Source organism: Atractosteus spatula, chromosome 16 (genome assembly GCF_055471065.1).
Source record: "Atractosteus spatula isolate fAtrSpa1 chromosome 16, fAtrSpa1.hap1, whole genome shotgun sequence".
NCBI classification, from domain to species: Eukaryota; Metazoa; Chordata; class Actinopteri; order Semionotiformes; family Lepisosteidae; genus Atractosteus; species Atractosteus spatula.
Genome location: NC_142721.1, coordinates 10369028 through 10393540, shown reverse-complemented (window position 1 = coordinate 10393540; position 24513 = coordinate 10369028). Strand labels below are relative to the sequence as shown.

General features: G+C 37.9%; 1 protein-coding gene across 1 annotated transcript in view; it reads right to left on the bottom strand.

The window, feature by feature from the left end:
* nav2a (neuron navigator 2a) overlaps positions 1–11496 on the bottom strand; it is a 124688-nt gene extending 113192 nt beyond the window's left edge. Inside the window, exon 1 of the mRNA XM_088934843.1 lies at positions 10283–11496. Within this exon, the coding sequence (XP_088790969.1) occupies positions 10283–10537 (255 nt within the window). The 5' untranslated portion in view covers positions 10538–11496. The remainder of the gene's footprint in view (positions 1–10282) is intronic.
* Positions 11497–24513: the final 13017 nt, after the last annotated feature.

Here is a 24513-nt window from a genome sequence, read left to right as displayed (position 1 = left end):
AAAAATCTCCACTAAGGGCTGTGACTTTGTTTTAATTGCCTAGCAACAAGGGTGACACCTTCGGCTGTTTCTTGAGAATGTATGGTGATTTTGCAGACTGACAGAAAACTGGTTTCACACATTTAAAATGAAAGAGACACGATCACATGTAGTGGCATACTGTGTTGGAAGCTCCTGGGACCATAAAGGCTATGTAACATCAAGATACACGTGAAACAAGTGACACAAAAACAGCACCTTAACAAAAAGCCATTTTTCTAGCCTCTCTAGCTGAGCAAAACTGGAGAGAAAATAAAAGGAAACAGATGTCCTGACTTAATGAATGAGTTTAACCTAAGCAATCATTGTCAGCACAACTACCACAATCAAGAAAACTAAGGGAAATCTCTGAGAACTAACAGTTCTTTGTTTATTTTTGTTGGAGGGGGGGGGGGGTTATGGGATATGTCTTGTCTCTTTAGGTCTCTTCTGCCATAAAGATATAAATGCATTAATTTCATTGCTACTGTGCCGGCAATGCTGTAAGCTTTTAATTCTTAAAAAACTCTGAAGCATTGCACAGCGAAAATAACCCTGGCTTACAAAAGCAAGAACAATTTATTAAAAATATGCATAAAACTCAAAACATAAGTGCTTTTCAGCATCAGATATATTGATATACACATTTGCCAGCATGCTTTATTTAAAAACAAATCTGTGCGAAAATTAAGCCAAGACTGCTATCAAAGCAAAACGGAACTACTGAGGTGCATTTCGTTTTACTTAGGCAGATGTGCATCTGCAACATCAGTTCATAATGGGAGATGAAAAGGGTATGTGGCTTTTAATGTCACAAAATTCCTTCTGAGATACAGTGTATGAAATATTCAATTTGCCAGGTGTGCTCAGCCATTATCTCCATTAAATCTGCTACAAGTAGAATACAATATAATGACAATTTCAGTAAAATACAATTTTACTGAAGGATAAAACACTTTCAAAATTCTTGCAAGTTATTTTCATTTAAAAATGTCACTAGTATTTACTGAAAAGAATACTTTGAATCATATAGAACACGTGACACTGATAAAGCCCTTAGAGAAAGTTGTCAGTGTGTTTGTTTTTTTATTTTGTTACTGGCCAGTTTCAATGTACAGTATAATGAACAGGGACACAGCACTGCAGGTGCGGATTAGCAAATCACCCCAGGCTTCACGATAGCATTCATGTGGAAGAGCTCTGTCACTCAGTTATAAGAACCTGCCAACAACCTAGATATAGACACTCCTGTCTTTATCATATTCCTTGGTACGGCCCATCTAGAGACAGTCAGTCTAACACTGGTTTCACTGATCTGAATAAACCCAGAGGCTGCCTGGAAATAGGAAATAAGTGTTATGAAGTGTTCTGAATTAACAAGTTACTTAGCTGTAATAGTATATGCTGCAGTACATTCTGATATCTTTTTAAAGTGACTTTCTTCCTTAATTGAACAAATCTAATGCATTAGATATGCTTAATTACGTAGGAATAAAAAATGAGCATTTCCTTCTTCATTTAACTCGACCTATAAATCCTGCTTACAACTAGATTTTCCAAACTAAAAGGGCATCTCATGTTGTCAAGGAAAATAGTGTTCCCATTGAAAATTGTCAATTGACCTGACAGTTTGTTGATTTTGTTATGTGTAGAAGTCATTGTCTTGCAAATGTCAGCACTGCTTAATGCTACAGATTCTGAAACAAAGATGGCATTTAAATAATCATTGGGTTAGTTCTGAATGCCTAAGAAGAGTGACTTTTGTCCTCCTGTTCTTTTTGCATGTTACACTAAAGGCAAAGGTTTTGTGTACTCACAATGAGGAAAAACTTCCTTAACCACATTGGAGACTCACAAAAGAGCAGAGACATCAATGGAAACCTGCCAACATGTATGCCTTTCAGAAACAAGACGCTCAATAGAACCTCAATGACACAGTGGACAGCAATAGATACAACGCATTCTAGGATCAATAAGTAACAATTTCTTGTAGAAACTCAGCTCAAAACAAACACTTCCCTCAAAGCCTGTACCTGTGTGTATCACCTTTTCTTTTAGAGGTACTCTTACTACATAAAACACGAAGAACACGTAGTGAAAATTACTGTATTTTACTTTAATTTAGTAATGGGGGTAGCAGAGTGTAGTGACTTTGACTTTGATCTCATAACTGAGAGGCTGTGGGTTCGAGTCCCCACTGCAGACACTGCTGTTGTGCCTTGAAGGAGATACTGTACCCCAGTGGCTCCAGTCAACCATGCTGTACACATGGGGTTCAGCATTGCTGGGGGATCATCCCGGTGATGGACCAGTGTCCCAATCAGTGGGGGAGTCATGCGCTCTGGGCTGCTTACCCCTACAGAAATGAAGAGCTCTGGCCAGGACGAGCCGCAGTGGGCTCTGGTATTGACTTAAGCTTCTTTTTTCATTTCTCAATAAAAATAATTCAAAAGCTTCCAACTGACATGTACTAACTTGCTCAGAAAAGCAAAACATTGAAAAGAGCTTACTGAAGGCAAGGGAAATCAGAATACAAGTTGACGCCGGAAAATGCAACGTTAAACACAATCGCTATGGAAGAAAAAAGCACCCTTGTTTCTACTGTAGGATATTCTAAATTCATGAGTCATAAGAAATAACTTCACTACCTTAATCAAAGGATTATGTGGATTTTTACTGTTGTTAAATCACTATGTATTTTATTAAAATAAAAACCTTCGCCTGAAGCTATACATTTTGCCTTAAATTCAATTTTCTGGTGGAATGCAAAGCTGGAGAAGAAGCAGGGCTTTTCTTCCTTACAGGTTCAATAAAGTGGACTCTGGCAAAGTAACAAAGATAGCTACAGAGCCCCATCGGTGCCAGGATAATAGACTCCCCCTAACACAGCAGGCTCCTTGCACAAATTACACCATGCTCGTGAAACTTATTGAGGAAACAGAGTGGAGTTATTGCCACCTTATGTAACACACATTCAGCGTCATCACGTAAGGCAACGCTTATAACAAAATGAGAACCTGCTGTCAAGCTGATACCAAATCTGATGCTGCTCCTTGCAGAGTGTATGTTCACAGAGCTCATTTCCCAGTGTAGGAGAGATAAATTGGCCTGCTTAAAAATCCAGCAGAATTCTGCATCTGACCAAATACCACACTGAATATCAAAGACGGGCTTGTTTCTACAGGCAGCTACTGCCCATAAGGAGTTTTGTCTTGATTGTGGACAAAAAGTCATTTACAAGCCATTAGCCAACTGCTCCATCCATTAACAGGCATTTGACACATGGCACGCACGACATTGCCAACCCTTCGTCATCTAAAAATTAAACTAGAAAATACTCACCCTCAAAAGAGATCACTCCGTGAATCTTTAAGTGACAACAATTTTACATTACAAAAGTAAAGTTACATAGCTCGTTTCACAGTTACAGCACAAGGTAATTTTGCTTTTTTCCCCAAAAGCAGTGGTCTTCACAAATAATAATTGCAAAATCGCTGAAAACGTACATGTTACTTTAAAGACTGAGGCAAAATATGAAATGTGTACAGTATTTTTAATTATACTGTACTGCATAAACCATATTGCAGTAATACCCAATTCTGCGTATGCTTTCATGGAAAATTCTGTGGTATATCCTAGCAGCACCAAATATGCATAGCAGAAGAACTAGACAGAAGCAAGTTAAGTCAATATTCTTCCTGCAATTATCACCTCTCTGTCATAATGGAATGACACAGTACAGAAACACATCAGCAGTTCTTTTGAAGAACAAAGCTTTGCTGGCTATAAATGGTTTGCTTCCAGTTGCAAGACGTTTTTGCGGAAGGTGGGTAGTGTGTAGAACAAAGCTGTTTCAAGTTAAAAGGCTGGGGACAACCAACCAGGCTAATAAACTCAGAGAGGTTTTCTGTTACGCAAGTACAGATTTTTTTGTTTCCTGGAACCATCTGGGAATTTTGGGCTTTGGCTATGAAAAGGGCGGGCCTATACATTTTCTCAGAGTAGTCTGACCAGTTCAGCCAGCTAGAACCAAATGCAGCTGTGTGCTTGAATTTGCACAAATGGTGACATGACTACAACATTAATAGATGCAGCTTAGAGACCAGGCTCATTCTTATTTTTGCTTTTTTGTTTTTCAATGCGTTCTTATATACTAGAATGCCTGGTGGTACCATTGGTCAGTTATGGAGGTTACCCTGAGGCTGCATTGTGTACTGTGACCTCCTAGACTAAACAAGTTTGCTCTGCGTTCGCATGATCCAGCCTACAGATAAAAAATAAAATCCAAATCCTGATCACATTCACTCTGCGGCTGCAGTTGTGGGTACATGGTTCAGCTGTTAATTTCTGTAATTTCCTTTGGATAAACCAATGCTTTTTAGTAACTACAATGAAAACAAATGACACTAATTCAAAAGGAGTCATTAAGGTTGGAAGTTATATACTTCATGACTTTTTTTTATGTCTCTTTGTGATTAGAGAACCAACCTAAAGAATGAACATCAGGGATTGAAGCTTATGTGTCTATGTCTCCAGTGAGGCAAGCACACAAGTGTAAGCATCTCTTTTTATTTAATTTGGACACTAATTGACAATCCAGTTTCAAATCATAGATGAAGTGATGCTTAATAAATAAGTATTTTAATTCATACTGCTACAGTAAAATAATGATTGAAAACCAGCTTGCAATTAATCTCATCATTGTTCAGGCATGAAATTTGATGCACACAAATTCTTCACACTTGGATCCATCGAAATTTTGCGAAATGAGACATTTCAGAACTGGCAACCTGTCATAGGACATTTTTCAGGCTGCATGATTGTTTTAGTTTTTGAGCAATCAAAAGCAATTTTCAAAATGGCAAGGATTGCTGCTCAAGTGCCAGTTCACATCTGTTCTTCAACTAGTGACATTCAGATCTGCCATTTCTCAAACGCTAGGGGGCGCCAAAACATTCCTTACCTAGGAATCAAGTTAACTATGTATGTCAGCAGGACGCTGCTCTGCTAATTCATCTGGACTGACATGACACTCCAGCTGGCAGGCTGGCACAAAAACCCACCATAATGGATACAAAGAAAGGCCAAAACCTAATTCACAACACAGGCCTTGTTTTCTGAGACTAAGCAGCAGTTTTCAATACTTTCACAAAAGTACATGGCAAAAATTGATTCTCATGGGGCAAAACATTTGTACCACTCAGTTTATTTTCACGATATATCAATGTCAGTCCACAAATAGCACAAAGGGAAGATCTGTTGTATTGTTTTGTAGATCATAAGACGTACAAGAAATACAAAACACTCTGGTACTACATACCTAACTCTCTGTATTTGCTCAGTAAAATGTACCATTTCCAAGTCCAGGGCTTGTACCGCTCAAGGTCATGACCCACAGCAAACAGACTCAGCTCTGCTGCAACAGCTTGACCATGTGGTTCACAGGAAGCCAGGAGCACTTTGGAGGTGTAGCATAAACCCTGTGCTCCACCAAACCCAGAAAGTGCAGCCGCTGCCCTGACATTAGCCAAGCTACAGTAGCTACTCCCACAAACTCTGCACTGGATTGAAGTTAAACAGATGGTGTATGATACAAATGAAGAAATCACAAATTCTACCCAACCACAGAAAATTAAGTTAAAAGGTTACATCTTTATACTTTCATAGAGGTTACGGCGGTTCCCCTTCTGTTAAAGTAGGGTGGAAATGGTAACAAAGAAAACAGATAGGAATTCACAGATTATATTGGGGGTTTTTCTTTTTCATCTCTCAACTTTCAACTCTATTTACTTAACATAGTATGTTTTTTTTTAATATCAGAAAAGGTTCCTGATTGGGAAATAAGGTTAAATGTTTTTTCAAAGTGTCAGCAATGCACACGATTCTCTCCTTTTTAAGAAGCCAATTGGCACAATTTCCAGAAAAATATGAAATGTGGAAAAAATTAGACAAATGTGAAAGAGAACAGCACAAATCTTCCAATTAACAATTCCACGTAATAATTCATCCAGGAAGACTACACACCAGCAGGAGGCACTATTTTTTCAGTTGACCACCTTTGGTCTGTGCAGTTCATATTAGATGCTGTACTTCATAACAGGTTCAATACGGACTGCAGTTTCTCTCTTTGTCTGGAATGAAAAAGTAGATTTTTGGGGCTGATGTGCCTTCTCTCACTTGTAACGTTTCTTATGTTCTTATGCAGAATTTAACAAGGAAAACAATCATGACGTTTAAAAGCAACCACATCACACTCTTCAGCAGCTATGAAATTCCTTGCTTCAGAGCTTAAAAAGTGATAAATGACATTAGTTCACATTATTTACTGTGTAATTCTGCTCAAAGGAAACATTTTCTTCAAAGCCAGCAATGCAATGCACAACACGTTTTGTGTTACAACGAGAGTATTACAAAACAATACTTACACGTTACAAAGAATTTTTAATTATGAAAAGCTTTGAACAGCTTATGAACTTTGAACAGATTTCAGAGTCATGGGGTAGCCTGGATTTGTGAGTTTGTGTGCTGGTATTCAAAGATCAACTACATAAAGCAATATTATGTTAATACATTAAAGAACCAATGATCTTAAATGTTGTTAGTCGCTCTTAACATTGTAGAGACAGCGGCCGTGAAATAAAAATGGCAAAGCTGCCATTATAGAGTGTATTTAGATTAGATACAAAACCTGAATAGCAGATGCTTGCTACTGTCTCTCTCATACTGTATATGATCACAGTCCAAAAAAGCTCAAACAGATGACACAGGGAAGAAAAACAATGTGTCTGTGGTCAGTCTCGCAAATCCTGCGTTTTATTTTTACATTGATGTCAGAAAAGCAACAAGGTTTTGTTTTAAATTGCAGAAGGCTGGAAGTGTAACCAGTAGTTACTTGGTTGTGTAATTGCAGGATGTCATGTCTCTCCAACAGCTCCTATCTCTGCCCTAGCAGATGGCATCAAAGAAAATTGCAGATGGTTGCCCACAAGCCACAGCCATCTCAGTTTTGCTCAAACATCTTTAAAACCACTTTGAACTGTCCACCACTATTCATTTGCTCCCAGGGTTAACCTACAGTGACTAGTTTAAGATGTCTGCGTGCACTAGGACTTCTTCAGATGGTGTAGTACCCTGGCTGTACTGCTGAAATATTGGAGTTATTATTAATCACATTCCTTAAAATGGATTATTCCATCTATTTAAAATCACAGCTCTTATATCCACATCTTTAATTAATAAAGGATCCTAAACTGCCCCCGTGTTTGTATTTTGAATGATGAAACTGCAATTATGGGTGCATTCCATCAGAGCCAATACCTGCAATACCTTCGCAACATCTGCAATGCACTGTAAAATTATTTCTGCCTTTCAAAACATTTTGGTGGAAAAAAAAAACACACATCTCAGATATTGACTTGAAAACAGTTGTGCTACACATAATCGGAAAACACCAAATTTGTTGCTGTTCACAATCCAATTCCTATTGATTATATTGATTTTTAAACTCCCCCTTCAGACATGCACTGACAAAAGATGTTTGTTTTAGCTACTTGTTATGAAGTGCCTTTGGATATATGCTGAGATGGTACGTTTTCATGTTTAATAAACACTTAATCGTGATATATTAAAATCCAATATACTTTAACCTGTAACACAATTTATCTCTAAGACATTTAGTAATTTAGTAATTTCAGCAAATAACGAGAAGTAATGTACATTTAGTATGAAATGTCAATTGATTTACATAAAAATGGGAAAAGAATGTACTTTTTTCTATAGTTTCAGCTGCAATGATTAAGGCACACATTGCAGGTTTCACACCAGAAACTGCTGCAGTTACTTACTTTTGAAAGCTTCAGAGTACATCTAATACATAATAAAGCTATTTTCAGTAAAGCTAAATCAAAAGAAAACAAACAGATGTTAAAATACGATGGTTATACAGTCAGAGAGATCCCTGCTAAAGGAAGCTTCCTTCTTCACAAGGAACCAAGTCAATAATTGGGACAATACCTTTCACTCCCAGGAGGGAGACCAACACTGATGGTGGTCACATGCAATCAGTTTTTGTAATTAGTTTTTTTGAGACAGGGACTTGGGGACATACTGCAAGAATACAAGATAGAACTCATATATTATGAAATAGGCATTCACACTCACAATTCACTACACAATTAAAAGTCAGGTCACAACAGACATTTCTACAATGTTCCATTGAAAAGCATCTTTTATTCATTTAATTATCTCATACTATGACTCAGCAATCATTCTAATAAGTTTAATCATTTACTAATTTACAGTTTCATTACCAGGAATACCAGATAACAGAATCTGCAATATTAACAGATGCATATCCCCATTAAAAGCTTAATGAAGTCCAATCCATGACTTCTTAATTATCTATACCACTTCACTGTGACACTGGGGTTTACCAAGTTTCTTAAACTACTTTCCTGTATGGTAAGGAATATATTTGTGGTTTTTTTGCACAGTTTATAGATGTAACAAAAACAAGGCGCTGTGTGCAAAATATTTTTGGCATTTTAGCAACAATATATTGGCAGCGATAACACACATATGAGAAAGGTGATACTAACTACAGTTAGAATCAAAACAAAAAATGAGAGTCCTAGAAGGTCTGACAGCTTAATAAATATGAAAACTCTATACAAATTGTAAAATATAGGCTAAACTATGTAAACGTTCAAATTGCATGAACTGCATACAAAACTACATTTCTCTGTATAGATGCCAGATGGGGCAGAGTCACAGGTTACTGGTTTTCTACCCTTTTTAAAAACATCTTGAAATAACCTACTAATTCAAACACACTATATCCCAGATAGAATACAATTACACAAAGATCAATCTAAATTAGAAATTACCACACTTTCAATTATAGAACTGCAGAACATCCTGCCTTTAAAAAATAAAAAACGTTATGATCCTAGCCCTTTTTTAAAAATCTGCTGTAGTGCCCTGCCTGAACAAGCCTTAAATTATCAGCTATATCCCTGTAAGACCTATTAATATGTGCACAGTGCACCACATTTCCTCTATAACATCCAAGATAGAATTTATGTGAAGGCTATATATTTCATGGCTAAATTTACTTGCCAACAGAGAGTGCCAGCTAGTTTCGTAAAGGTTAGAATTTTTTAACGTTATCTTTAAATAGATACTAACCCTCCTTAGCAACAAGCACATACAGAGAACAACACCCCCACACGCATGAAGCTTTTACAGTATATCAAACTGGTAGGAGCTTATATGCAGTAGCAAGGATCACTCTAAACCAGCTGTCTATCACTTGCATTTAATTCCACGGTAAGCCCATTAAAGGACAACGCTGTGGGCTTTTTACATTTTCTTCTTGGGGAAATGTAACCAAAGAGATATGCTAGAGACGTAAATCCTCACAAGGAGTGGATCAGGGCTGGAAATGTGCACAGGACTTATAAACACATTTCTTTTTACAACCCTGACACGGCATGAATATCACAGGGTCTTTAACTATGAAATCATATCCTGGAGTTATAAAAGGATTAAAAATGTCAACATAAGGGCTGCCACCTAAAACATTGAGATACTAAATACAGAAGAGGAAAAAGGAATATATTAGCCTTTAAATGTCTGTAACATCTTTTCTTGAATATACAATACCAGCAGGAAATAGGTCACACTTTAGCTTACTGTATTAGCCAATACCTCTTATGAATATATTTCCACAGCATTCTCATTATCCTATTAATAGATGTATAACCAGCAGTAATATGAAATGCATATTACTTAAGCAATGTCAACTGTAAAAAATGACATTTACAGCAACCCTACATTCAGACTAATTCTTCAGTTTTTACTTATAGGATTGCAATGCTTAAAATAAAAGTGGACAATAGTAGAACCTAAAATTTTCAGACACTGAAAACACTAATTGTGAAGTTATTTCAGATTTTGGTCTTCAAAAAAACAATTAACCATACACATGCACATGAAATGTACTTGAACACCCGCAAATCAATGAAAATGATATTCACATTAGAGGGACACGTTATGCATTACACATACACTAAGGTGCCAATTCTAATAACCATCACCATCATTATTAATTCTGATTATAGCCAGTACGACTGTTACAACTATGCCTCCAATGCATTACCTAGCAAACAGAAAGAAAGCATGGTTCCTCTGTAGAAACATTATTCTAAAACATACACACACCCACACAACACAGAAATGGAAAAAACACAAGCAGTGATCTAACCTGGGTGTCAAATCCATTCTCTACAATGCTAATCTTTTTCTGGGGAGCCCCATTCCCTTCATTCTCGTGCCCGTGGGGTGATTTGAGGGGGATCTGGCTGGAGTAGGTGGGCTTGCAGACCTCCAGCTTGCTTCCCAGCTTCAGGTAGGAGGGCTGGGGAATAGTCCTGGCTGGGACATGCTGGATGGGAGCTGCGCTGTGCACGGGCTTGGGCAGTCCAGACTTCATCTTTGAGGCCACCAGAATGGCCGGCATCTTCCCTTCTTGCTTTCCGAACACGTTTCAGTCAGGAGGAGAGGCCAGAGCCCTGAGAGATGTGCTTCTGACAGGAGAGGCAGGGAAAAAAAACCCCAGCAGCTGCTGTAGTGAGACCGCGTGCTTCTGCCGATTAAGAAGCACAAGCAGAACTAAACATCTACGGCAGGAGAATCGGAGCTCGCGCTCAGGAGTGTCCTGACAGCCTGCTGACAAGCGGTTTAATTTTTTTTTTTATCTAGTTTTTAATGGTAAACCATCGGTCCTGAGTGATTTGCTTCAGTTTTTGCCGTTCTGTCCCCCCTTGGGTTTCCAGAGGTAGTGTTCCCACCTGTGCCTCAATAATGCGATACTTCTTCCCACTGAGCTCTGCCTTCATTATCCTCTCATTACCAGCTGAACGGAATAGTGCTGCTCAAACAGGGGAAAAAAAAACATTTGAGGCAACTTGCTGCTACTGTACATATGCTTGCCTGTCACTGTAGTGGAGTCATTGCAGGATTTCCAGATTAAGAAGCCTTTTCCTTCAGCGTTAGCCAAGTAGCAGATGTAGCTTAGCAAGTTAATGACTAATGCCCTTGGAGAGGAGACTCAGGGAGACAAGCATCTTAGTCTGACCATCCTCCTTATGGGCACAGTTTTCCTCCAAAGCTTTCTTCACAGACGAGGCAACGCATCCCAGTGCCTTCTTAAAGATCTCTGTCACACAGCTGATGATATGAACTCCTGACTAGAAATGAACCTCTTCCTTCACACATGTTCCATGCAGAGAAACAGATTGCCTCTCACCCACAGACGCCAGGCAGCACAGCTGATTGCTGCCTTCTGTTCACATTAGATAAACCGTCTCTTGCAGGTCAGATCTAAGAACCTTTTTTTTAAAAAAAAAAGCTGTCAGGTTCTCCTGGCTTAGCTGAAGGAGGCAACAGAGATTAGATGAAGAAGAAATAGGGTACTGTGTGACAGTAGTGGAGTGCTGCAATCTGATTGGCTACATTCACTGGAAAAAAAAAAGGATCCCTGCAAAAGAGGAGGGGTTTGCATGGAGGATTACAGAAATTCCCTGTCATTTCATTGCAATACAGCGCCTGCGCTATTCCAAACTAATAGAGAACTGCAACAGGCATACTGTCCTCTGAGCTCCTCAAAGCAAAGTCTGAACAGAAGCTTTGGTATTTTCTGAAAGAAACCACATAGGGAACATTTTGTAGGGCAAGACTGCATTATGAGCAGCCTAACAAATATATTTTAATGCAGTTAAGGCAATAAATGTTCATTTCTTTTTTTAATGTTGAATGAACAGTACGTCCTTTATGCAAAAAACATTGTCTATGACTTGGACAGCTCAAGCTGGTTACAAAATAAGCCTCCTACAGTATCATCATACCACTGTTTTATTTCAAACTGGCATCTCTATATAAAACACTTAGTGTACAGGAGAGTGGCTTATTGAAAAGGAAAGTAATTTTACTTGTGCTTGTCAAGATTGAGGGCGTTTAATCAATTAAAATAAGACTGTTAAGACTTTTTTCTTTGATACATTCTAGAACATTATGTGTATTAAAAAATGCATTAATGCTGAAAATTAATTGCCTAAATGGGCTCGCCACACATATGATGTCATTGATGTTAAGTTTCTGGATGAAATTAATGTCGACTGCAATTCCATAACATAGAAAGACAAACTGATGCTGTGACTCCCTCACTGCCTGCGGTAATCCAGTTATCATAATCTTAAGTAATGGAAGTCCGAGCTGATCTGATTATGGGTGTGTCTGAGTGTTGAGAAAGCCTGGAGAAAAGGCTTCACGTTTTCCAACCCATCAGTATAATAGCCTGCCAAGCTAATTGGATTCCTCACAAAATGTACACAAAGAGACAGGGAATCGAAAAATAAAGTCATTTCACTTATGTTTTTTATTTGTTTTAAAGACATATAGACTTTTCAAAAGTTTACCTCAAATAAATAGTACTGTACTTTTAATTACTTACAACAGTAATGTATGTATGAGTTATCCAGTTCCTACGTTACCCTTCCTACAGAAATGTGCAATGCTGGGAAAAGAAAAAGCATGAAGTCCCTTTACTATAATTAGAAGAGCAGAGCAGTAGGTTGATGAAGACAAGCTACACTTATCCTCCTACTATAGGTGCCACCTCCAGGCCTTCAGCTTCTTTCCTTCCCTGCATGCTCAGAGCTCCTACAGTGCAACAGCAGCAGGAGGACAGGAGCAGCTCTCCCTGATGACTCTCGGGTCTCAGGTTTTTACATGAAGCTCCACAGGAAACATGAGCTTGTTTCAATGAACACAACATGTCCAATGTTTTTGTTCAGTACTGGAAAGAACCACACAAAGCTCCGGATCCACACTTTTTAATATGGTCTTTTTTTATTTTGTTGCACACCTGAGACCTTTCCACAGCATGTCAGTGTGACATAACCAAACTGAATAATTATTACACTTTTTCCACAATTAATCTCATTATTTTAAATCCACTAATTGATCTAAACTTAAATACAGCCCTACAAGATAATTATGAATGTTTGTGTTGTGTATCAATGAAATATGACAAAAGAGCATTACACTTCACAATATTATCAACAAACACATAAAAACAGACATTTACATACATTCCTTTTCAAGTAAGCAACAAAGCAGTTTGAGGGAGGGGAGTTAATTCTAAAATGAAATTAAATCTAAAATTCTCAACTATTTAATGTTGTAGTCCTGTTTACAATTTGTCCTCCAGGTAAGAAAGAAAAGAGGTTCCCATGACAACAGATTTATTTTTTTCAATTTTATATTCCAGTACTTCAAAGAATAAATATAGCATATTCCATTTTTTTTCTTGTCTCCCAAACCCACACCTTAAATTAAAAACTTCTGACAATATGAGGTCCTGGAACCAAAAAACAAATTGATGCCGTTTTGAAGTCATACGTTTAAACTAGGGAACAAAGAATGTTTTCTGTAGAATTCAGACATGCAATTGACCTTAGGCATTAGTGGGAATAACCTGCAAAAATGGCTTATGTAGTGAATATATAAAGTTAGGAAATTGGTCTGCACCAGAAAAAATTCAGTGCATTTGGGACCAATTTAGTCAGATACCTTTGCATGTCTTATTCCTTCAAAAATGTCTTATTTCTTATAATAAGATCTCAGGTAATCCAAGACAAATACCACTGCAAGGGCTATACAGTAATTGATGGGAAAACCATACAACTGAGTCACAGCCTGATCTGGTTTCCCAAAGAAACAAAATGTCAAATAAACGGAATGAACACTACATGATCCATAACATAGACAGCACAGTACTGTTTGTAATACTCACTACACCCCTGGTTTCCTAAAATCAAATTTCCTGAGGAATCAAAAACGAAAAGCCAGATCCGGTCTGCAATTTCAAGACCATATCACTGCCACTATAGACTTCACTGCAATTTAGTCATATTCTTTACAAAATTTCCCACCATCTTCTAAAAATTGGTTTGGCTTCGGCCTTGGTCCTAACCTCTATTTCACAGCCTTTTATTCCATTTTGTACAGGCCCCTGAAGGCCTTTCAGCTATGTCATCGCTCCATTTGATGGAGTGATTTTTCAATCACAAAGTTTCAATCATTGTGAACAGACTTTGAAAGAATACAGTACTGAAGGGACAAAGAAGATTTGGACATAAAAGTAATTTTAACTAACCAAAATGACAACGAGATCTCTCATTAAGCACAGAAACAGTTTGGGATTTTGAAGGGCAGGTTGTACATCTGGTCACCATGTAAACAAGTGAACACATCTGAAGTGTGAAAAAATCTGTTTGATTACTCTCCACAACAGAGGTGAAACCAAAAGAACTTAAAAAAGCAAGAACACGGCATGTTCATTAGCTGCTCCCCACTGAGAGAATAGACATTTGCAGCCGTGAACTGGTGACATCTGACTTAGTTCAGCATGAACTCTCTGTGGGGGGGCTGGGGTGGGGGAAATGTCCAGTAGTCTCTTTTACATCACATTTTTCCAAAGGATTTTTCCCCTTAGGAAAAAAGCAACACAAACCAAAACACTCCATTAAGTTTCCAAATAGAACTTTAAATAGAGGACAATGGAGCAAACACAAAGATTCATGGCTTTATGTAGGGCATTGATTTGTTTGACAATTTGGAATAAGACATAGCTAAAACAAACGCATGCCTAGAACAACACAAAAACTCTGAAAAGACCTATTTATTTAAGGACAAGGTTTTATCATGGCGAGCACTTAAGATACTGAAAGATGGCTAATATCCACTTTTAAAGGTAAATATGAAATGTTTATTGTCCCTGTTTCTTATAAATACACAGTACTTCTCTAATATTCTCACCTTTGCTTAACTGTGAAACAATTAAAGACTAGAGTTCAGACAAAGCACAATTAAATCAGTACTCAACAGATGATTTTGTTAACATGTTGGATACTAATATATCAATCAGTTGTTGCTAAATGTCTTTGATAACTTAAACTTGAATAAACCACCACTGTCAAATTTGTAAGTAGAGTATATCAAAGGTAGTACTCTCTGAGTTATGTCTTTAATAAACAAAAGATCGATCAATTATTAGCACTGATCATCACTTGTAAAATGACTACAATGTCACATCCAATAAAGACTCCCCAATTTTATAGGAACTTATATATTTGTTGATAATGTGACTGTGTTAGTTAAAGCTTTGCATGTAAATTCTCTTTCCCTTAGCCTTTCCCTGTAGCCTCTTTCTTTACTGGTCAGTAAAGAGAAAGGCTGATACTAGCAGGCGTAAGGCCCCAATTACCACCCATAGGTAACTCAGTACCTGCACTTTATGTCTTCAGGAACCAGCTCCTCAAATCCCAAGTATTTATTATGCAGCTGGCTATCTTGTGTCATGTATGTGTGTTACTAACCACCATGGACTGTACTATCCTCCTTCCCACTTACAGTACAGTCACTCCAATCCAAATGTGTAAAGGAATACCTCTGTGTCTGCAAGAACGTTACTGGCAATCCAAGCTCAATGCAGTGACCCCAGCATGTAGCAGGCATGAGGGCCACTCCTTTGGAAGGGCGACGACAACAGCAGATTAAATCTGCTCCATGTTCACATCGTGAGGAAAATATTTTGCAGGTGTGATTCAGTTCTCCTGGTGGGGGGAAGGGTGGACAAGCTGGAAAAAACAACAGTACCATCACAGGCACACAACAAAAAGAAAAAGAAAAACCAGCAGAGAGCTGCCTTCTCCTCCCTCTGCATTTCTGATTCTTTGCACAGCCCTGTGATTTGATATCCTCCCCTGTGTGCAGACAGCACCGGAGAAAGCTAAATCACGAAAAAAAAACAAAATAAACAGCACTAATGTGAGAAAAGGATCTAGGGGCTTTAATGGCTCAATGGAGAGTCTTAAACCACGCATCTCTACAAAATGCAACATTCATGATGTTGTAAAACATCCAGTGAACAAAAGAATCCCATAAACACTGTTACAGTGCTACAGTTCTGAAATGTACCAAGGAGTTCTATCGCTCTGTGTCCCACATGAGAAGACTCTCTCCAGCAGGTCATGTCCAGTGAGTTGGATACCGGACACCCTTTACTTTCATGAAATTCTCTGTAAATGCCCAGTAGAAATGGTTAGACTGTGAATTCTGCACCTAAACGGCCAACCGTTCAGGAGACAGAGGTGCTCAAGGTTTTTGGATCCATTTTGGATCTCCCACCCTACCACAGGATATTATTCTCCTCATCACTGATGAACACAGACAGGTGATTTCCATGTTTTAAAGCTTAGAAATGAGATTGTCAAATTGATTCACAATTCCCAGGAGGTGGAATAGTTATAAAAAGAAGGTAACTCTGACTTTTGACTTTGATTACCTCAAAACACAAACTGATTTTTGTCATAACTACATATATTGTAGTTTAGACCTTGTTTACATCACCTGAAGTTTTTGTGCTAATAACTGAAAATGAGTTAATCTCTAAATGTCATCTATAGGGTTTTAAAATGAAATGTATTCATAATCCTGCCATGATATCAAAGTACTTATTGTTTTGATGAACTGACAGAAATTACAGCACAACTGATTAGCTTATGTTCATGGATTTTGATAGTCCCTCATGTTTTGACATTTCTGCCTAATAGTTCTATAATATGCCTGGCATTCTAGACAAGTTCTCTAAGCTGTGGATTTAATGATGTAATTCCCATTAGATAATATTTGTTTAAGTTAATGACCCGATGAAGACTTACTCACAGTGGGGCAGCAAACTGTTAAAGTCACTACCATTTTCTGAAGTTCATACTAAGATGGACACATTAAAACTGAAGAAACAGCACTGTTACTCAGTTTTAATTGGCCAAAATGAAGTGAGCCTTTGTTCCTTGTCTCAACTCAATTTAATAAATTGTGCAACCCTGCATCTTGGGAAAGAAGAGCAAAGGAAACCTTTATTTTTATTTATCCTTATTTAGGATAAATAAGACTTGGCATTTTGGGGAAGGATTTACATTCATAAATTGTCTCTCAAAAATTAAATTAACCAATTCATTTTTAAGCTCTAACAAGAGAACTATCTGCTTGAGAATAAATGAATATAGCAGCATTCTCCCTCATCAAAGGGTCAAAGAAAGAAGCATAAATGTTACTTAAAAATCAGCTGGAAATGCAGCACTGTGAAATCAGCCTTTTACAAAGCTTGTAAAATTAATGGATAGCAATTAAGACACATTACCCTCTCTCCATCTGTTTAACATTCCTCTAAAGGAAAATCAAGAAAGTACTTTAATGTCTGGACATTTTAATTACAGAACAGAATAAACAAGACTTATTAATTCTAATGGAATTCTAATGTTTACTGATTTAAAATATTAATAAAGCACATAATAGACATTCAGAGTTAGTAGGTGCCCAGGAGACACTTGAATGTGGATATCAAGATAAAAAACTAAAGGAACCAAAATACTCAAAATGGTATTTATGTTTTGATTAATTCAAGTGTAAAAATGTAGGTCCTATGTACTACAGTCAGTCTGTAGGTTGCACCGTTTAAAGACATTCACCATTTCAATAGTGTAAGAGATTTGCAGCTTGAGACACGAGGGAACTTGCTATCCTATCAATTCAAATCCCCAGCAAGACTTCACGTGATGCTAAGCTGTAAACAGATGGCTCTCACCTCATTCCACAACTGGACAGTATACAAATCTTGGAAGTAATTCACTTTGGACTAAAAGCCCTTTTACATTACGATTACTAAAGGGATCAGATTATTGGAATTTGGAAGAAAAGGCTTAAAACCATAAAAATAACAGGAATGATCTATTTAAAAGGCTGTAAAAAGCTTTGTATGCCATCTGATTTCCCTTTAGCTATGTACAAAGTGGCATTTTGACTCCTTGTTAAACCTCCAGACATTCAAAATCCAACACCAGCATCTCAGCATTAACCCCAAGTTCGATTGTGTTTAAAACACCAATGAATATTTTAACATTACAGTTCTCTGCTGACAAGTGACTGTAAATCACTCAATCCATACAAGTAAAAACAATGGTCCATTGGTTTCGTTTTTGTATTTTAGGAAACTGTGTGGTATGTACAGATATATAGCTTTCTAAGGTGGAAAAAGATACACTTCAAAGAATCTTATCTAAATAAAATGAATTGCAGCATAACATTCATGTCACCTCTCTGTTCAGCACTGAGTCTCTGGCACCTGCGTACCATAAATGGATTTGATCCGGTGTGAAATGGTGAATGAATCTTATAACATTTACAGGTGCGTTTTAAACCTGGCTTTGAAAAGAGTCTACGTTCCACATGCCCCTTGACTACAGTGTTCACTTGCTGGATGACATACCAGATATTCCTGGAATCTACAGTAGCCACGTTATGATCCAAAGAAGAGTGGGACTTGTTTCCTTTTCCAGCTCTACAATGATTCCCTTCTCTGCTTCAGACAATGACACTAATCCCTTTGTGTCTGCTTCCCAACACCATGGTTAAATTAACAGAAAAGCAATTCCACACTCTAACAAGTACTATTTACATAGTTATCTTTTGGTGCCATAAAAGGAGAATCCTCCTTATTCGACTGCAGTGGGCTAAATTAAGTGAGGTAAAACAATCTCTCTGCAGTTACCGGAGATGCCCCAGTAGAGTTATTTTTATGTCTTTCTTAAATTAAACTTGCCACTGTTTGGAGGTTGTAGGCATTAGACATTTTTACCACACTCTCTGAGGATTCGGGCACGAACAATCCATTAAATAAAACCAATAGATAACAACATCCTTTCTGTTTGAAAAGTGTCCCTCAAATACGGGCAAATGTTCTGATCTAAAGGTTTAATACATTGCAGTTGCGTGTTTAATTAAGAAAACAAAGAGCAGGCCTTCATCAGAGAGAACAGGTCATACACAAGCTAGATGTTAGAGGGGAAAACACTCTTAAGCAGATGTATTACAAAAGAAGATTCCTGGAAAGAAACCATATTATTCCTTTAAGAACTTAGATGCCTTCTACAACTCATGTTGGCAAAACAAATTTATAGACTATACTCCTTAAATATTTTGTTAACTGTTTGGGGGGGAGCTGCACAGAGTTGATAGGTTAGTATTCACAATGTGTTTTAGTGGCACAACATACAGTATATCTACAGTATTATAAGAAATGATCATACATTAGACTAAAGAAACAACAAAACTGGCAAAAGTACTATTTAAACTACCGCAATGATAATAGTTTGTAGAAAGTTATTTATTTAATTATTCAACTTGAATATAATCAAATAACAGACATATTTCAATGAAACGTTCCTTCATACTTTAAGGTCTTTACACAAACATGAAGTCCAATTAATTCCAATACCTTCAGTACTCTCCATATGATATTGGAATATAGCGGAAGGTAAACCGACTCTTCTTAAGTGCCAACAAAAAATCACCACAAATTAGCTAAATTATTTTCATTATTAGGTCATATCCAAGAATGCATCTGTGAATCCTAATGTGGATAAATGAATTCCAATGAATATTACTGTATGAAGTAGGAAAGTTAAAGGTTGATGCATGTAAAACAAACTGGTGATTAATGTATTATTCAACACATCTCAAACATATACAGTATTTACATAATGTATTTCCTTCACCAATGATTAAAGATTCCTACTGCTTGATATGCTGGACTGTGTTCTGATCAGCCCAAGGGATAAATGAACTGCTGTAATACGCGGTAACAACACAAGTTGAAATGAGACTGTTAGCATAGAGCGCTGGGTTAGCAAAGTAGCTGAAAAAATATTACTGTTTGCCTATTTCATAAATATGTAATGCATCCAGAGTTCTCTTCATAAACCCAAGACTTGGAGAGTTACAGGCCTATCAACAGTCTATCCTCTATCTTACAGGAGTTTAATGATCAGTCTCTTGTTTTTCTGGACTTAATGTAATTCTTTATGGCAAATATGACTTTGCTCTGTGCAATGCTATTAAGATTGCTGTAAAACATTTTGAAAATGTGTTACGCATGAAACATTCAATCTGTATATCTCTCTGTTACTTGATATTTACAGTTCCTATTTCATCTAGAGTATGAACAACTTTGAGGGGCACTGTATAGGCTTAGGTTAGTACTGCTCTTTCCTACAGCACAGCACAGGCCCCTGTGGTCCTGTAAGATGGAAGAGGATGCTTCCTGTTGGAAAACTAATAACTGACTATAATGGAATACTGTCCTCTATCAACACAGCATCATTTCTACTAACCCTGATCTCCACAGGAACTCACTTTCTCCTGACCAGAGACAAACCACAGAGGTCAAAATGCATCATCCCAGGTCTCATTTAATTTACAGGGAATACTGCCATCCGATATTCTGCAAATCAATAGCAGTTTTGTTTCCATCCTCGAGCCTGGTAATGTGTTACTTGCAGACTCTTCATAGGTTATCAATGGAATGAACATGCATGGGGTTAGATGTGTAGATATTGCAATGTAATTTGTTCACACAATGCCGGTGACAATTTTATTTTGATTCAAATGAAATGCTTTAAAATCAATTAACATTCAAAACTTCACCTTACGTTTAAGATTAACACTGCTCTTTTACTTGTTTTGAATCAGTTACTTTGAGACACAGAAATGTTGCAAAGGTAATGAAATGTTCACTTCTAATCTGACCAGAGTAAGTCTAAAGCATTAAACATTAGACGGAGCTGGGACTGAAGATTGAAAATGAAGATCCATACATCTGTGAATGATAAACTCGCCAAAAGCACAGAGCAACACTTTACTCTTTCTGATTCAATACACAGACTTAGTGCCAAGAACTAAGAATGGTGATCGTGAATCCAGTTCTAGCCCAGCAGAGCTGCAGGAGCTTTCAAGATGAATTTATTTACAAGTCTTCGATTTTGTGCTCCCTGCAGATGAATATTTCTGTCTGTGAACCTGCTCTGCCTCCCCTGTGTCCCATGTCCCCGTCCTGCACTTTTCAAATCAGATGCTGAACTGGAATGACCTCCAGCTCTAATCACTGCTCATTCTGCGAATGAAAAACTTCGCAATATGGTGTTTTTCCCAACTCATCTTAATCCGCCCCCAAACAGATCTACAGAGGACACTGATAAAATTATTAAATACCAAGTTACCCCCCTTGCACATTGATGGGGCCTCTGTAAACAACAAGCAGATTTTTATTTAATATGTCCAGGATATTCTTCTTGTAAGGCTCTCTCTTCACAAGGTAACGCTATGTTGTGCTTGGCAACCTAAATCACACAGTGGTTACTACAAACAAATCACAAACCGCAAAGATTCCTTTCCTCTGCAATCTGATGGCAGCAATACCCAACACTACTCTACGGCAGCAGGAAGAGGAGACAGAATTTCAGCAGACTGCAAGAGGAAATGATAATGACCCTTTGTGTGAGCAGACCTGCTGTGATACCATTATCACGTTCCCAACATCCTCCACAGAAGAGGCCCTGGCAGCCCTGTCAAGTGGAAAAAGCTCATTGGCACGAGCCTGTGGAAATCTTCCCTCTGCTTCGTGTACATGGGCAGTTCTAGCAGTTGATAAAGGGCATCTGCTGTTGATATGTTAAGTGCAAATTAACATTGTCTTTAAAACAAGCATAGTGAAACAGGAGAGGAAGGGACTGAGGCTGGAGGGCGAGGGGGGTTCACAGCATTCAGATTTGGAGACCCATTCACTGCAAGCGATTCTGCAAGATCGACCTCATCCACTGACAAAGGAAATACCCATGAAGGTCATCTCTCTAGAAGCGTGTAGTAAACCTTGTTTAAACTTCTTTTTTACTACCTTAATAAGGCAAGGGAAGGGATACCTTAGTGTATTAACCTATATAGAAAGCCAGAAGGACATTTCAAGGTTTAACTCAAATAGCATTAAAAAATGAGTTTCAAGGTAGACCACGGTACAGCAGTTGCTCGGAATCGTTACCACAATGGAAACTAACAGCCCTGTGACAAGCTGTACAATTGATAGAGTACTGTCTAAATCGGGAACATTATTCCTAAAGTTAAAGTGTCATCATAAGGATTAAGGGGGGGATCAGCTTGGAAAAGACAGCTAGGGGTTGCCAGTTTGGATCCAGACAGTAGCTGACAGTAGCCCCCTTTGTCTGTGGCAATCAGTAAGGACTACAGTATGTCTATCTTCCAGCTGACACAGAAAACCTACTGATTAAAAAATAATGGATACACGTTTGTGATCTCTCGTGTTACTGAAGTGGGCATGGCAGTGGCAGCAAGGCCTCAGGCTGTATAATTATCCCCAAATGTATATCAATGGACATAAAAGAAGAAAACAAGTATTGATTGCCAATACTGCATATACAAACAAATGAAAAATGTGCATTTTCATTTTTAATTCTTAAAAGTAATAATAATCTACATGGTTCTATGATCTTTCTTTTCCTCCCCTATGTGAACAAATAACTCAGCAGCTGGAAAGAAAAACTCCAATTTGTCCCAAGTGCTATCAGCTAAATCAAGTTCTCAAACTAAAGCAGATGCCAGCTCTTCACCCTTGTCATCCACAGACAGCCTAGTAATGCGCCCTATTGTTCAAGTTTGTATTTTGCAATTTAATTTTCAGTGTCACTGAACAATATGAATAACAGAACTACAAAATCAGATCCTGTCAGACAACACGTATTGGCTGATCTACAATGCTATTATATTCTGTGTGCTTTAGGCTAAATTCAGTGGAAGTCAGCAGGGGTCCCTCAGCAGGCTCTGAAAAGAAACCTACAGACACAGCAAAACCGCGCGCTTAGGAAAAGAATATTGTTGGGCCGTGTGTGAATGGCCACTGCTTTTCTGTCAGGATCAATGAAAACTTCATTTGCATGGAAGTTCAGGAAAGTGGAAGACATATAGCTCTTTTAATTAGCCATTTATAACCTTTTTGTGTTTAGTTCTGTGTAACCCATTCAAATCTAAAGCAGAAATAGCAAACAGTAAAAAGTATTTTGGACATTGAAAGAAGTTCAGATACCATTAACATGGTTCATGTTTCTGGTGTATTTTAGGTAATTAGTTGATACAAAGAGATTATTATAGCATTATGTATTGCACCTGTAACTTGTGCACGTAGCTTACTGTATCAAAGACATATTGAATACTGGATATGAAAAAGGTGCAAGTGTACTAACAAGAACAAATGGCAATTTTTGAAATTAGGCTGAGATGTAGGAAGAATATGTGAGACGTTTACAATGCAGCATAGAATACAAGCTAATTAGTAAACAGAATCAATAGCATAAAAAAAATTTCTAGTCAAAGGCTTGTCTGAGAACATAAAACAAGCTTCAGGCGCATCTCACTGACAGTTTTTTTTTTGTCATATTCAAATCTTTGGTAGCCAGAATAATAAGTGGCCCCAAAACAAGACTGGTTACTAAAATGCCCAAGTATATTTATTATCTAGTTGGCTAACCCAGTTGCTATGCAACAGGAACATTTAATGTTGGGGGAAAAAAAAACATTTACAAATGCCATAACTGAAAGGGGGAAAATGAAAGAATAAAGAAAAGCAAACCCAACATATTGGTCACAACCTTTCATGGCCCCTGCCTTTACAATAAATGCTATTAAGCCATTCAATCTGTTATGACTGTCCAGAGCAGCAGAAATAAGTCACTTTTAAAAGCACTCAGCACACAGCCACTGCAGTGACTTGTGTCTGATAAAGACAGCCATTAAACTCCAGTATTAGTGCCAGGGGGAGAGGCCACATAAAGAAGATGGACTCCTCACCTGATATTGACATGTCTTTAGTACAGTGGGTTGTAAAGACACATACAGAAGTAGTAGTTTTCCCCAGGACCAGAACTAGAAAAGGATGTTTTCTAGTAACGCAATTTGTTTAAAAAAAATCTATTTTCTGTTTTAATTCCCACTTCGTTTGAAACTAGAATCTCATGTTAAGAATTCTAGTTCTTAACATGCAGGGCGGTGGCTCTGTGGCTCAGGATCTGCGCCTGTGGCTGGAAGGTTGCCGGTTCGTATCCCGTAGCTGGCAGAGGATACCTACTTCGTTGGGCCCCTGAGCAAGGCCCTTCACCCCAGCTGCTCCAGTGGCGCTGTATAAATGACCCTGCGCTCTGACCCCAAGCTTCTCTCCCTATCTGTGTGTCTCATGGAGAGCAAGTTGGGATATGTGAAAAAGACACATTCTTAATACAAGAAATTGTATATGGCCAATAAAGTGATCTTATCTTTAGAATGGCCCCTGTACCACAAGGAAAAGCAAGGACTTGCATGCACCAGTCAAAGCCATTCACCATTTCACAAACTGGGAGCTCTACAGCACCTTACAGGTGAGAGACAGTACTGGCAGGACCCAGGAGTCACTTCCTCTTTCTGGAAATGTGAGTACCAGGAAAGTTCATTATTGTCGGTTTGTGGTTTGAACTAGAGAAGAGATATTGATGTCTT